Source organism: Drosophila ficusphila, unplaced genomic scaffold (genome assembly GCF_018152265.1).
Source record: "Drosophila ficusphila isolate 14025-0441.05 unplaced genomic scaffold, ASM1815226v1 contig_198, whole genome shotgun sequence".
Taxonomy (NCBI): Eukaryota; Metazoa; Arthropoda; class Insecta; order Diptera; family Drosophilidae; genus Drosophila; species Drosophila ficusphila.
Genome location: NW_025064092.1, coordinates 7,536,081 through 7,552,980, shown reverse-complemented (window position 1 = coordinate 7,552,980; position 16,900 = coordinate 7,536,081). Strand labels below are relative to the sequence as shown.

The 16,900-nt window shown below is 43.3% G+C and overlaps 2 protein-coding genes across 2 annotated transcripts in view; both read right to left on the bottom strand.

Annotated features, from left to right (window-relative positions):
• LOC108095261 overlaps window positions 1–16,900 on the bottom strand; it is an 83,437-nt gene that overhangs the window by 20,498 nt on the left and 46,039 nt on the right. The window lies entirely within an intron of this gene.
• LOC108095361 lies at window positions 6,439–7,800 on the bottom strand. Its single transcript, XM_017196442.1, has one exon. It carries the CDS (start codon window positions 7,738–7,740, stop codon window positions 6,769–6,771), a length of 972 nt encoding a protein of 323 aa, XP_017051931.1. The 5' UTR covers window positions 7,741–7,800; the 3' UTR covers window positions 6,439–6,768.

The window sequence follows — 16,900 nt, the reverse complement described above, 5'->3', positions numbered from 1 at the left end:
TTTTTTTGTTAAACTTTATTAAGCCACTACAAGCGACGATCCGATTCGAACCTGAACTTATTTCAATAATTCAATCACGTGGTATCGTATCGAATAATTGAATAAGTCATCGTGTGGAGCGACACAAATTTCATTTCAATACGCAGAACGATTAACGAACGAATCGGGCCTCAAAGACGATCGCCGATAATTGAACGTCCGAGGAGGAAGAGCTGGCGCAAAGGGGGGTTAAAGTGGCGTTTGCGGGGGCCCGTGGGGGGTTAAGGGGACCTGAGACGGAACCGCCAAATGGCAACGTGAGTGATTGTCGCAAAAGCTCAAAGGCGACAGCAGCTCTTCGAATTGTACTGATTTTTATTTATTTTATGTTTGAACCGAAACGTTCTCGGAATCCCAAATGCAATGCGACTGCGCTTTTTTTTGTGTAGTGGGGGGAATCCCCTCTGTCACCCTGGAACACCCCTCCGTTTGCCAATTGGTGTGGGAAAAATGCCGCTGTGGTAACAGGCGTGGCGATCTTCCATTAACATGTTCAACTCGTGGCGATTTCAATCGAATTTTAATTACCCGAAAGTGGATCTAACCGATTTGGGATTTTGTTTATTTTGTTTACCTTGGACAAAATGTTTGAGGGAGAAACTTGTGATAGAAGTTGAGAAAAAGAAATTGCCAAACTTCAATGTTTCATGAAAGTCGTTTAATAAGATGTTTTAGAATCGCAACTTAAAACATTTTTTAAAATATCTATAAATAATAGCTGATATTCAAATACTTCTCTCAGGAGGAATACCAATCTTTAATTCAGTGGTTAACACATCTCCTCCTTTCTGTATGCCCAGCTTAAAGCCAATAAATACCTGAGAACATCACGTAAACTAGGTCGATAACTGACCTACAGAACGCACAAGAATGCAGCCGATTCGAAGGGGGGAAAACCAAACCAAAAGGTACCTCGTATCGATCGTTGCTCTTCGATAGATTTTTGACATTTTTTTGATCGCCAGATTGAACTGCACGCTTTGGGCCATTCACACGCTTTTTGGGCCGTGGGATAAAAATGCAGCGGGTCTCCATTGAATCTGTTCGGTTCGGTTCGGTTTGGAAGCCAAAAAAATTGCGTGGCGGGGCAGAGAGCTAAACAAATCAATACGAAAACGATGCAAATGGCCAAAGGCATGTCAACAATGCTGCCGAGTAATTGGCAGTGACCGCTGCCTGATGACGCTCGCTCTGATGTTGATGATTGCGCAAAGCAGCAAAGGCTGCAGAAGGGACCTGGCTGCAACTGGGGACCTCAACCTGAACTCTGCCAACTCGAACCTGGATGTGATTGCAATCGCAGGAACTCTTCATCGAGCCGCCAAAGTGCAGCTAAACATCTGGAGCAGGCAGTTCCGAAAGCTAACGAATCGAGCAGCTCCACCCATCGCCTGCCTTGCGAACGCCGATCACTGATCTTTGCCGACGGAAAACACTGGGCGAAAATCGCGGCATTAAATATAATATTTTCATCCTTAGCAGGCATAACAAATATGTGAGCTATTAAGCTAACAGAGGTGTCTAAGAACCGGAGTTCAATCTTAAGAACTTTAAAGATCGATATCTACTACGAATTTCTTCTTTTGACAACAAACTTTTTTTTCGTGTGTATCAAGCAGCGGCTTTGATCTGTCACCGCTCGCCAATCGAATCACGGCAGACGCGAGCTGCGGCAGATAAAATTATTGAAATTACATTGGCAAGACGCCGTCGATCAGGTAGAGGTTTATGTTGGATCTTCAACGGGGATTCTAGGGACTGGCGGAATCGGAGGGTAAGGTGAAGAAGAAGCCACTGCATACAGCTGCAACAAACGCTGCCGCGGAACACGATCGCCAACACTTACAGCGCCGCCAGTTGGCAATAATTATCGCTTTTAGTAGTCCCGTCCCCGCCTGTCAATGTAATTCGAAAAATGTCGTCAGTGTCGCCCAGTGCCGGCGTAGTAGCTCATCACTGCGATCCCGAGATCGTTGCATCCCCGGGATCCTGGTTCCTCCGACTTCGATCCCGATCCCGATCCCGATCCCGATCGCAATAGCCACAGCCACAGCCACAGCACCCAGCCCAGATCGGTCCTGTGATTTCTCATTCCGTTTCGTGGCAGTGTAGCGTTGCTCGTTGTTTTTAAAATGTAATCATCATTAAAATATTTATGGGTTATATCTCTCGCTCTCGCCGACGGACCTTCAGATTGACTGGACGGCTTGTAATGACCATACATAGCAATTGGTTCTCACGTTCGGTCCGCAAAAACGGGGAAAAAAAGAACAGAAACGCGTTGCCAATTTGGCGTCATCGTTCAACATGGAGTTGGAGTTGGAGAGTCGGGAGTTGAAGTTGCAGTTAAAGCCGCAATTCCAGCTGAATCTGCTGCTGCTGCTGCTGAAGTTGTCATTGTCATCGTCACCTGTGTCTGCGTTTCGGATTTTTAAGTCTGGCAGCTGTTGAGAGTATCTGAATATTTGGACGAGCATCTGTGGCTTGGCTTGGGGACGTTCTCAGTAATTTATTTGTTTGTCCAAGCGGAACACCGGTGGTTAAGGATAAGCTATTGATCCCAATATGGAAACAAAGTATTTGATATACATTTCGTGTAAATATATTTTAAACATTTTGATTAATAATGACCTTCCTTCCCTGAATTTTATGGTTGATGCAGTTTCTTTGGTCTGTGATCTGTGTGATCACTGTCACTGTCACTGTCACGAGATCGGGAACTGTGACCGGCGGGTCTTCATACCGCCATGGTCCACTAAAAAGTGGCCACTTCGATGGCTGTCTCTTGTCTTGTCGAATGGAGGAGTCTCGAATGTTGCTGTTGTCGTTTATCAATTATGACAAATCTTTGCGCATGCGTGGCCAGCGGCGTCGTCAACGTAGCTATTTATAAATAAACTTGGTAAAACGCCGGCCCCTCCTCTCAGAGCCCCCTATATCATCTCAAAGCCCGGATCTTCCTCATGTGTCTGTGTCTGTCCCATTCCGTGTTTCATTTTAATTTGTAATTATTTCTTCAGTTTTTTTTTTTTTTTTTTTTTTTTTTTTTTTTTTTTTGCTTCTGTCTTTGTTTTTCTTCCCCTCTCGTATTATTTCAAACGATTCCGTGGTCGTTGTTGACTTTTCTCGGATGCCTTTGCATGTCGAGTTTTTTCGAACTTCATTTGCGCTTCGGTTCGGTGACAAATAAATTAAGTGGCTGCCTCAACCAGAGAGGGAAATGAAGAGGCAAAGCCCAAGAAAATAAAGACTGCCCTGCGGCTCTGCCTCTCTCAGTATTACAACAAAATCAGCCAGGCAGCTGCAACAAGTAGCTATCCTTGGGATAAACTCCAGGCAAGAGATGCCAAAGGTTTTACTTAAGCTGTTGTTTAAAGTCTGATTAAGCGACAACCTAAAGCTTCGTTCACGATAAAAGCTTATGCGCTTAAAAATATATATTTTAAGAAGCAGAAACCTACAAAATTAATAAAGAATGAAAATGTCTTAATTGTTCCCATTAGTTGTATAAATCGCATTAATATTGAGTGCTCCCAAAAGTGCAGTTTTGCCGTAAATAAAAACCAAATGTTCGCAATCGCATAGCTTCGATGTTTTTTAGCCGTTATGCATTTCGTTCGACACTTTTGATGATTGCAAGGGTTCCTTCTTGTTTTTAAGAAAAATTGACTTCAACAGCCTAAAGACCTCACACATCTGAAGTGCTCAACTTGCCTTGGGCAGGAGAACTACTTCCATTTTGGCCACATAACCGACAACTCATCCACTCAATCAAAGGACCGATTCTGCCAACTTAAGGCCAAAATCAGCTGCTACTGTTTTGGGCCGCAACGAAGGTGCATCTCGTGGCCAAGTCGTTTATTAATTTGGCATGTGACAAATTGTGCGTTGGCCAGCAATTAGAATTGTGCCTGCCGACGGACAAGTTTCGAGGATTTGTCCCCTCCCCTTGCCTGCCGAGTAACTTGTCTTCGTTTTAGCGCTGATTTAACAAAATTTCACTGCCGAGACACGTACAAAACGACTTCGATCTGGCATTTCTTGGATTCGGAGGATGGAAAACGGAGGACGAGGTGCGTCAACAGACGACAAGTGGCACTTTAGCGCATTAAGAAAATCTGTACAAGTGTCACTTTGGCACACAAACACACACACACACACGAACACACACATGCACACTCGGAGGAACAGAAGCAAATCTTTCGCCAGGAGGAGAACTGTCAGCTGGAGGCGATCGAGTCATCGGGGGATTGGGGAAATAAAGGAGAAGCTCCGAATGAAGGCGGGCTGGTAAAATTATAACGCCAACGTTTCGGTCTTCCAGTCAAATGCAATTCCACTGCACAACAAGGATTATGCCACAAAAAAAAAAAAAAAAAAAAAAAAATATAATACGAATTTGTCCAGTCATCGGCATTATTTAATGAGTTGCCAACAGGTTGCAAGGCGAAGCCAAGCCAAGCGCAAAATCATCGGCTTCAGGCTTAGGGCTTCGCCGCAGCCTCGACTTCATCCTCATCTTCAGTTTCAGTTGGAGGTGCAGGTTCAGACTCAGCTTCAGCTTCAGATTCAGGTTCAGGTTCGGGACTCGAGCTTGAAATCAGGCCTAGATTTAAGCTGAGTCAGCGCCGCAAACAGAAGCCAACAGCCAGCCAAGTCCGTCACTCAGTCAAGCGGCCTACGCCCGGAATAAAAACTTCTGAATGCCGAGTCCCTGAATCCAAAGCCGAGACCGAAACAAACCAAACTTGAGGTCCAGCCGCTGCACCATGGAAAATATTGGAAATATTACCAGATATTCAGACTGAAGCTTAAATATCCTGAGGTTGAAAGTCATGGCAGAAATATCTGCCTGCTTTATTTGGTTCAGTGTACGAGAGCTGCACCTTCAGCCTGCGCTATGTAAATGGAACTCTCGTCGGTGGTTCTGCCGGCACTTGATTTACCCTCTGCCGGCGTCGCAGTCGCTGCGCTGCGTGTAATGTCAATTTGACAGACAATCTGTCGACCGTTTGAAGCGTATGCAGCTACTGTCTACCAGCCACCAGCCACCGATTATGATTTGTTTGACTTTTCGGTGTGCGCTTCCCCTGAGACGTCGGGTATTGGATTTTGTTCTGAAATATATGAGCTTTCATCTAAGGATTCTCTCGGTACTTATTTCTTCTTGGGTTTTTTTTTAAGTTTTGGAAGAGAAATAAACCATTAGAAGATCCTGATATTAAGGATCCTCCTGGGGAGATTTGTTCCCCAATCGAACCGAGGGAGAGGACTGGCAGTTTGCCTATGGTAGGCTGCCACTTGAGATGGAGGAGTACTCGAAGTGCCACTCCACTTGGTCTTAGGGATTACACTTGTATGGTAAACACACACGCTTGCACAGAGAGATGTTGTCTGGCGTTGGCATCTACAGCATTCAATAAAGAATGTTTGCGATTTTTATCTTGAGGCCGCCGCGCGCGCCTCGCATTCGAGATCTCTCCTTCCCCCACAACAAAACGATCGGTGATCGGAGATACAAGATACACACGAGGCCCCCGAATCCGTCCACAGTACACCCCAGTACACCCGAGAATACCCAGCGATCCCACATCCATCCAGCGATCCCCATATGGACGGCTGGCCCCTTGGCTTAATACTCATAATTGATTAAAAAGAAAATTTCCATGGCATTTATGCCTACCACGCCACTCATACACACAATGTCGAGTTGTTGACAGCCTCCGATGGAGTTTGCCCAAGGGAGGGGAGCACTTGGAGAAAATCTCGGCGAGAAAATGTTCTTAAAAGGCAAGATTTTAGGTGGTACCTGCCTTGGAAAGCAAACATCAACAAAGCCCTGATTTTTATACCCTTGTATATGAGCAAAATAATAATAATAAAAACAAAAATAGAAATATTATTTACCCTTGCACTTGATTCTCTCATTCTTAACGTGATTTATGTATAATATTTTCACATAACCATAATTTTCCTCACTGTAGCAAAAGGGAGTTGGGGTCTATTTGTTCTAGAGTTGGCACTGCTGTTTTGTGGCGGTCGGGAGAGCGTTCTTTGGAAGAAGTTGTCGAAATGTTTGTATTTGTTATCGATTAATCGCTTAAATCAACAAGCCAACAGTCTTCGCAGCGCATGTACGGTGGCAGTTGTCCGATTTCAATTCCGATTTCGATTCAGATTCAGATTCAGCCCCCTTAGATGCTTAAGTATCTGTATCGCTTCGAAATGTTGCTGTGTAATTGTTTTGAAGTCTCGACTCGCAGATTGGTAGCAGACTGGCTGTCAGCCAACTCGGCATCCAGACCCAATCGCCATCGCAATCCCAAGCCAAAGCCAAAGCCAAGTCGGGAATTCCGAGTCCAACTCACCTCCCCCTTTGGCTGTCAAATTGCTGATTGATCGATTGTTTGCACACGTTTTTGTGAGCGCATTTATTGAGTATTTTATTAATTTTAACTGATCGATGAGCTTGCCGCCTGTTACAATTGCCGCTCTTTTTCCTCGTTTAACTGCTGGTCTTTTTAATTGCGTGAAATCCGAATAGGGGGTCTCAAGGAGAGGGTTTTTGTATTTTGTTTCTCGAATGGGCTGGCGAGCTGGTGTTCTTAAAGGTGCTTTTGGGGAATAATCTACTTGAGATTACAGTTGGTAACTATAAATTTTAGCGAAAGTGACTTTAAAATATGTGGTTCATTTGTGATATTGTGAATATTTTTTAAAAAATCATCCTTACAGACGACTTAAACTATGACTGCGCCTGGTTATCTGTTGGGTTTCTGAGTAGCCCTGATTAATATCCGAAAGGCTTCGTGTTACTTTCGGATTGACATCCCCGGCAAATGATGATGGCGAAGATGCATCTGTTTCCACTTCAACTTCCTCGTTAGTGTACTCCACAAAATAATCGCCTGAAGTCTGATCTTCCTTATAGTTCTCCCACAGATCCTCAACCTCCTCCGTTTCCGAATTCTGGATGATCACAGCTCGCGGTCGTAGCCATCTTGTACTCCTCTGGGAGACCGATTTCTTTCTCAATCCTGCTAGAATTTTCTTCCACCCATCAGGGGATTTTTTGACCCACGAACAGCGACGAAGTTTTTCATAGTCCACCAGTGGATTGTTAAGTTCAACGTACAATTTGGCGCAACGATGGCCATCCATCCATGAATCGCCACAAAAGTTGCTCGAAGCAAATGGAAATTTGAGAGTATACCGTCGTTTGATCAAAAATGGGGTTTCATAGTACCAAAGATCGTAGCCCACGGCTCCTTCCGATTCGGGAGGTTCCATAAACTCCTTTGCCCGGGCATATATCTCCGGCATTGCGCTTTCGAATATTGGAAAGGTGACATAGGGCCTGCCACTTAAACGCAGATAACTATCGCCCCTAACGTCTAACGCCACTGGCGGATGAAACATATTTGGATAGGGGACCTTACTCAGATTCATCAGCATTTCCCTGCCGGTCTTCTGAAAATCAAATTTCCCGTTCGGCAAGTGCCAATCGCCGTAGGCACTTAAATCCTTCAATTGGTTCTTCCTGACTACGGATTCTGAGTAAGGAAGTTTCTTCCAGATGTACGACCATTCCTGAGATGATCGCTGTGCCTCCTCCGGCGTTAAGAAGTATTCTTCTTGATTTTGTTGATTCGTTAAGGAGCGTAGCGAATGCGGCTTCCTTCTCACTTGACTGCGACCCATGTTCAAAAGTAATTTTTATTCGTTTTTCTATGAATGTTGGAATGAAGTTTTAACACCGGGCTTCGACGTTATCAACTAGACTAGACAGTTGGACAACCTGGCCACCCAGGATCAGTAAGCCAAATAAAAAATCTTTTAATAATCCAAATTGATGTTGCCAGGTTCTGTAAGACTGCTCCCAACAACAAAAAAAAGGGTCTTGCCCTAGTACCCCGAAATCGATTCGGACGGCATCAGGTCGATAAGATTCATAGGAAGCTATGTACATATATGTAGGCCTCATGAGCTAGAAGCTCTCCACGGACTAAACACTTCTGCGAACCGATTGATTGTGTGTGTCTTCCATTGAAAATTGGCTACCGACTATTTGGGTTGAACTGGATCATAGGCAAGCCCATATTACATGTACTATCCCCCTACTATGCGTGCTGATCGAGGGCCCAGATAGGCGACAGTTAGTTGGAGAACCTTTCGGTTAGTGGGTTAAGCTTAAAAAAGGCGACAGTGTCGAGCACCCGAAACCCGCTACAGAAACGCGGAAAAAACGTATTAAATACAAATTTCCTGGTAATAAAACAGAGAGACAACTCGCCAGTGGCTGCCAAAATAAAGAAATAAATCTTAACGCCCAGAAGAGGGCCAGAAAGAGACGGCAAATCGGAGTGACTAACGTATCTTCGCTGGCTGCCTTTATTGTGTATTCCTTGTATCAGCGCGTGTAAATCTCGCTCACACACCAGATGAAATACGGAGACTCCAACTCCACTCCGGCTGAAAACCGAACTCAAGTCGGAAGAATTTTTATTGGAAATCTGTACGCAGAAATAGTCATCATCGCATTCCCGCCATAATCATCATCATTATGATCTTTTGGATTGGGATTCGTATTCGGGGTTCGGATTCGGATTCGGATTGGGATTGGGATTCGGATTCAGCCGCATTTTCATCTGCCGCCCGATCTTTTTCTTGTTTCTGATGCTTCAGATGCATATCGCTGATCGCGCTGGCAATAAAAATATATATGAGCTGTTGATGACTGCATATAAAAGTTGTACAAAACTGCCAGCAAACGAGGCCCTCGGATATAATGTGATATATGTGATACACTCGTATGTGTGCCGATGCAATTGACTCTGGATGATGTCGGGGAATTCGAAAAAAAACCCCTCAAGAAAAATCCTGAAAACAAAAGCCAATAAAAACCTGATCGCCGACAACCAGAATTCAAAATAATTATAATTAAAAATATATTTAATATTATTCACTTTTTTAAATACATCAAAAAGAGGTAGAGATGAATGGATCTATTTTTTTTTTAAATCAAACTATTAAAAACCGCATAACCACAGGTCTTAAATGCACACCTGTTGAATTGTACGTATGACCACAACGAACCCATCCGAAAAGCGCAATGAGCAGAACATATAATATCGAATTGCCGCTTTCATTCATGCACCACTCTAGAAAAAAATAACAGCAGCGAATCTAATCCCATTTCGCATTGCCAAGCCAACTGGACCTTGGTCAATTCAGTTTGGTCTTCACCAGCATTTAATTGCTATAATTTTTCAATTGCAACAAAAGGCGGTCGAAGACAATGAGCCTTACAAAAGGGCTTGACAAATGCGTATCCAAATGGGAATCGGTATCCAAATCGGAATCCAAAACCGAATGCATTCAGGCAGTTGGCCAAAGACAGAGAGGCAGAGAGAGATAGAGAGAGAAAGAGACGGCTGAGATTTCCTGAAATCAAATCTAGCAAATCAGACCAAAACCAAACACCGAAAACCAAACTAAGACCGATGTCTGTCTATGGCAAAATGCTAGTTGTCAGCAGAAAACTAAAATTTTAAATGCTCCCCAGGGGCGGCAAAAGTGGAAGTTGGATTGTGGGTGTTTTGGGGGCATTGGGCGGGAAAAGGGTGTGGAGGTGGGGTGAAGGGGATTGAAGGGGGGAAGGGGAAAGGGGGAATAGACAGGCGGCGGAGCGTGCCATCAATATGGCAAACGACGACAAACGCAAACTTAGAAACGACTGAGTGAATCGACGACGATGGTAACTACTGCGGCGACGGCATTGAACGGAAGGCAGAGCTATCTATCCGAGTGACACCCCCTTTACCCATTATCCGCCAAAAAACCACTCCCCCCTTTCGGAAACGGTATGCCTTAAGATACAGATACACATATGCACTGGCTGAAATTTATTACTGTGTTATATAAAACGAAAATAAGAACATTACTTCTAACATTTTTAAGATATACTACATATTTAAAATTTCATACGAGTAAAATGATTGTTACTATTATTTTTAATAACTCCTGAGAAGATGGTGAGTTATTAATTACAAAACAATACTGAGGATAAGACACTAACTGTGTTCAATGATCACTATAAAGTTTTGAAAACGGGTAGATCATTTTTTGCAGTGCTGTCGGTTGAGTCGGCCTTGCTCCGCTCTGCTTTTGGCCAGGTCTTACTGCTGCCTCAGTTGGCCGGGTGTACAATTACCTTAACGCATCGACAATTATACGAATGGTTGGCTGCTGCCACTTGGGTCTGGGTCTTTGGCTTGGGGATTTGGCTTGGGCTCGGGCTCTGGCTCAGAGCAAAGCAAAAACAATCCGGTCACGAAAAAGATGGGGAATACGTACGAATGAGGAGGTGGAGCCCCGAAGGGTGGAACGGTTAAAGCCGCCTGTTTTGGACCTGCCCATCAGGTGCGATATGCGATACGCAAGCGACGCGTCGACGGTTGAGACAATTGCGCCACAAAACGGTTGCGACTGGATGCCCCAAAAGATTGCCTGCCCCACTCTTGAGCCGCAAGAAGACTACGAAGAACCACCGCCTAAAAATTAAGTACGCCCAAAAAAAAAAGGCACGTAACATACACACATATGAGACGAAATTATAACTTTACTTGTCACCAAATGAACAGCGAAAAATGATGAGATTTCAAATAGGAATTTGGCATAGTTTAAATCTCTTGATTTATGTGATTATAATATTTTTATTTAATTCATTGATTTTCCAAAAAGCTACGTTGAAATTCGCTGCCCTTCGGCAATTACATATTATTTGGGTTGGTACAGTGGGCCAAATACTGCGGTTGTCATGGTCGCATCTCCAACCGCTGTGCGGCTTCCCCAGAAAAACCTGATTGAATTGAGCCAGGCACTTGAGGCAATCCAAAAATGATTCCCGAGGGCGGGGAACAGACAAGAGGGCGTGCCACTGCCTTTTTCATTCATCAACCGAAATAAACATACAGACATGTAGATATATAGTATAGCATATAGCATCCGTCTATCAATACGTGTGTGCAGATTGGATTAAACCGTATTGAAAACTTTTGCGCGCCCACAAGCGAGAAAGATGTGCTTTTTCTTTTACCCTTTTCAATTTATTTAGAGAGAGAGAAGGGAAGATTGGGTAAGATATTCAGCGAAAGGATGCAGGCTCTATTTACTTTTTAATTGGCAAAATTAATGCAATGTAATGAAACGAAGCCCGCCGCGATATGGAAAACAAGGATGGGGGAATATGGGGGATGAGGGATGAAGGGGATATGGGATATGGGATATATATGTGTGCGACTTAAGACAGACAGATCGGTGGTGGCGATGCTATCATATCGTATGGGACGTATTCGAAGAGGGATTCGGATTCAGATTGGGGTTGTTCGGTTTGTTTTGGGGGCCAAGTGATGCCAACGGCACTTTGTTGGTATTCTCTGTAATTCTTAGAAATTCAATTTTCAACTTAAAAACCCAACACTTGCCGTCTCGCTCTCAACAAGTGATTAAGTGAAAACCAACAACAACAACAACAACAATAATGCCAAAACCAAAACAAAAACAAAAGGAACAAGAACAGAGCACATGCAAAAACACAAACAGAGTAGCAATAAAACAAAAATAAAGGAAAACGAAATTAAATATCGACGCTTGTGTTCGAAATTGCAAATACCCTTATAATTACTATTTTATTGAAGAGTATTCTGCAGTTTGAATTTATTCCTTGTATATTATTAACAGGGATTTTGAATAAAATACATTTTTAAAACCTCCTTTTAATTGTTAAAACCCCAAAACATTCCTTAGAATAATCTTAGCTTTTGGTAAAACTCGAAATACCTTTTGTGAGATCAAAAAAAAGAGAAGCAGGCGAAGACTCTGAAATGTTGTTGGCGGCGTCGCGGTTTTGATCCACTCGCATAATGATCATGAAGATCATGACGATGACGATGACGATCTGGTACGACGTTTTGGCATTGGCATTGCCCTGCGATCTCCAACCGACCATCCGACCATCCGTCCGTCTGGCAGTCAGTCATTCAAGCAAGTCAGTCACACATATTGAAATAATTATTATCTGCATTTCGAGATCAGCACAGCGCGACTCCAGAGCATCGGCATCGACTTAAACAACTTCGACTCGGAGTTCGGCATTTAGCCCCACATCCATGGCAAATTGAAGGCCATAAAAAATCAACGCATATTGCACATTGTCAATCCAACATCTTTGCCACATTGGGGAAAAGAAGTGCAAGTCGGGGTATGCTTTTATATAAAACACACATGTATTTAAGTATTTAGTTATGGTATACAAACATATTTAAGATTTTGAATTTAGATTTGAAATTGTTATTAGTAAAAAGCAGAGTAAAAGTCTTTGCCCGCAGGAAGCAACTCGCTTTCTTTCTTTGCTTTTCGCTCCTTCGAAAAGGAAGTGCTAATCCTTTGACAAAGGCAGCATATCTTCGACACAGCCGTTCCCTTCCTTCAAAACCTGAGCTATTTCGCGCATTTCGAACGGCTCGTGAAGTGAACAAGAAAATCCGTGCGCGCAAAAAAAAAAAAAAAAAAGAGTGGAGAGACAACCCCTTGGTTCCCCAAAAAAAAAACCGAAGAACCGAAGAACCAAAGAACCAAAGCGAATGACAATACTCCCCTCTTGTAATGCGACGTGTTTGCCTCAATTCGAGCATATGAAAACGGTTTATTTTGCTCGATTAAGTTTCCTTCAGAAATGCGTTGGAGGCAGCAAACCAACACAAAAAAAAAACACAAAGAGGGGAACTGGTTGATGTCCGCCAGGCAGGTTATCGCAGGAAGCTGGAAAAGCGCGACAGGAAGCAATAATATATTGAGCCATAGGAAATGACACGCCGAAGATATTGAAAATCGCTTCCCCTACCAAAAAAATGTCCTTGCAAGCGGTCGAGGATATTCAATCACAATAGAGACTCAAAGGCAATTGAAAATTGTGAATTATGAAGTAGCTGGCTAAGACTTTCATTTATGGGATATTATTTATTACCCTGTGCATAAGATGCATTAAATTAATCTGATATAAGATTTTAAAAGGCTTCTGGAAAATGTAATTACACCCGAATGGCAATCGATGTCTTAGTTTAAAATTGATATATACTGATTTTAAGTGTGGCGAAACCCTTCGAAGATTAGATAACATCTCGAGGCCATAAAGACCGATCGCTACCATTTTTCCGATGGGAGTATTTATGTAGCTAGGACAGTTACGAGCGTAACAAGCCATAAAACTTTCACCAATCGACCGATAAACATCAATGGTGGATATTTGCCTCAATGGACAACAGGGGCAGGGCAACAGGTAGACAAGTAGACCCGGCAGCCCACCGCTTTATGATCGCCATAAACCGATTCGAAAGGCTGGAAAAGGTTTGAATTACCCAAGTTCGAGTACATCGATACTGATACCGAGCGGGATATATATTCGAAAGCATGACCGATCTCTAGCCGATGATCAGACGACTGTAGCCGCGGCACCACAGAAGCAGTTTAAATCGGGAAAGATCATAAATCCGAGAAACTTTTACGAGTGCGTGCGATTTTTTTACGACTTTATTAGATGTCGTGTTGAATGAGGAATGGGAATGGAAGAAAATGCTAGAGTTAAGAGATTTTAAACAGTAAAAATATTATAAAGGCTGGGTCTAGATAATCAAGTATAGACTCCGATTTAATGATGGCTTCGATTTCAAAGTAAGATTCAGTTTGAAAATAAATCATAATTCCCTCGAGGCGATTATCCCCCCCCGTTTGCCACTTTCACCCCCCCTGGAGGTAAAGTTCTCTTGTAAAGACATATTTTTCGCAACGCCTACACAAGGATCGCCGTACGTTTTGAATCTGCAAAAACATCGGGCCAAAATCGCAAAAGAGGCAACAACAAGGCGGCGATGACGCCCCTCTAGGGACAATATTTATAACTTTTCTGGCGCGTCTCAATTCATTTGGGTCCCTCTGCTCTGCTCTGCTCTGCTTCTTTCTCCGATTTTTGCCAGAGTGTCTGCCACCTACGTAAGCGTATAATTCGTTTAGCGTCAAAAGGCAGCCCCGGCAACAAAAACAGCCACACAAACTTAATCAGTCACTTTAACACCCAGCAGCCGCCACTTACACACCGTCGAAAGAGATGGCCTTATGCGGCGCAGAAAGAGATGGCCGAAGAAGTGCGTGAGCGTTGGGAAAGAGACGGCAAACGTTCGGTGGAGAGGGCTCAGAAGACAGAAGACTGGAAGACTGGAAGACCTGGAGATGGAGACGAAAAAAGGAGAAGGAGACGGCGACTGCGTCTGTCATGGTCGATATTGCGTTGACACCAAATTTGCATTAAAATGCAATTGTGAACGCAGATCTCGCGATGGGTCTCGTCTGGTCCCGCATTTGGATCGGTTTGGTTCGGTTCGGTTTGTCACACTGCAAAAAAATATGTTATAGTCTAAAAAAAAAAAAAAAAAACTTGTCAAAGAAATGTGATATAAAAAAAAAGTGTTTGCAATAATACAAATAATAAAATCTCTAAACATTTCAATATTACATAGCCATTTACATTTGATTTTTCATTTTGTTAGCATGAATGAACAACAAATTTCTGCCAGTGCACTTGCTCGGGTAGTGGGTAATGCATCTTTAGTGTCTATTGAGCAGGACATTAGTCACGTTGATGCTCGTGGGCAGGGGGGAGGAGTGGTGGGGCTGGTGGGGAAATGCCACAGACACAGCGCTGCGAAATATCAATTAAATCGCAGAAAATAGAAAGTGAATTCTTTTTGGCCAGTCAGCCACGCTTTGATCTTGTCTTGCCTGGTTCAGGATCCTCGGAGAGTCGCGAATCGGCTCGGAATCGAGATCGGAATGGGGCGAAAACGGGAAAGGAGGGAGATCAGCTTTGACTGACTTGCAACACCTATTAAAAAAAAAGTTTTGACACTTCGCAAAGTCGCGCCATCGAGGCAATAAATTAATTACAAAATAGCCGGCAGAGAGAAATATGCAGAAGAAAGCCCTGAAGAAGAACGGGATTGCATTTGGGGATTTTCAAATTTTATGGCCATGTCTTTGCGCGATTCGCCAAAGGTGGGTGTGTGTGTGTGAGTGTGTGTATGTGCGTACACTCCAAGTAGTCGAAAAAGAAAAAAATTTGAAAAACTGCGAGCATGTGTGTGGGCGTCTCTTAGTACTCCCTCACTAACTTCGCAGTCCCCCATCTCTCCCATTCACTTTTTTTAGGTCTTTAACACAACCAAGAAATTTAATTTCTGCACATAGAACAAATTTACTGCTTTATATTATGTATTTTTCTAAAAATATTTATTTATTAATTATTAAAGCTTGTATGCAAAGAACTTCAAATGTAAATGATGAACCTATTACACTGCTTATCAAAGAATCAGTTGGTAATAATTTTCTCTATCTGGAAAAGAGTCCAATTCTTAGTGATAGTTTCCTTTCTCCCCTTTTCCCTTGGTTAAATTCCCCTTTTTGCTGATGATCTTGCTTGCGCTTGAAGGTTTTTTATGGAGTGTTTGCTAGCTTGTTGTTGGCAGACAACTCAGCCACTAGGCTTGAAAGTTAAAGCAGCAGCTGAAGACTGCAAAAGCTTCCTCTTTGCTGTTGCCCCCCTTCACCTCACCCTCTAAACTTTTGCAGCCTCCGTCCCTGCGAAAATGCAACCTGCTGCCGCTTTCAATTATTCACACATCATCAATGGGCCAAGCATAAATGTATAAATATATATATGTATGTATGTGTATGAAGTATACTGGATATGTGAACACAGAGAGCTGATTTGGCTGAAAGCGCTGCTTGGCCACAATTCATTGGATGCCATCTGGCAGGCGACCTTAACCCTCCTCTGCCTCCTTAACCCACCGTACGTCGCCGCTTGGCGAACGTGTCTGCATATTGTTTCGTTCATGTCAAATTATTGACCCATGCCAGGCATTTTGAAATGTTTATGCGTTTTCATGACTGAGATGTGCAATTGATAAATCCCCAACTGGAAATTATGAATATGCAACGTGCCGGAGTGAATTTTGCTCAGTGCCAGTGCCTTCAAGCTTCCAAATTCTCCAGATCCCCTCGAATCCCAGACTCAGAAGAAGAAGTTGAGGAGGAACCACCCGCTGACTTTTGTACCAGGTCGGTAGCCATCGCTAGGCATGTTTATGCGAAGGAATTTATTTACAAATTGGAGGTTTATGTGCTTATAATAATAAACAATAACGAGCTGATCGGTGAGTTGAGTATAAATAAAAAACCTACTGCAAATCAATATTTTCACAGTATATTTACTATTGTTTCTCAATATTCTCAGTTAAACTTAGTATAAAATTCTTTTTTTTTTTTGCCACAAAAATCCTGCATAAACGAAGCACTAGGACGTCAAAAAAAAAGTATGTGTCTCGCATGATGTGTCAAACCTTTGCACCGCGCATCTGCAACTTCGAATCCCACTGTGCACTGTTGCCATTCGTTTGTTATCAGCAACAAGCGATCAATACAGCAGCAATCAATATGGTCAATAAAGTTCAGGCCCGACTTTGGGGAGGGGATGTGGGACGTGGGATGTGGGCTGGGGCTCTATACGATAGAGGGGATCTTAGCTTTTGGGACCCCAGAGGGAAGTTTTCTGTCCGCCCGAAGCTGCGATGGCAAACAAGGCAACGTGATGTACAGCGCTGAAACCCAAGAAGCCTGGCTGCTCACAGGCAACACACACAGTGTGTTGCATATGGAAATGGTTAAGATTGGCTGGGGACGCAGGGGAGCTGCGACAGTGGAAGGGGGAAGGCAGCGGGACACTGGGACATTGGGCGTCCCGTCACCG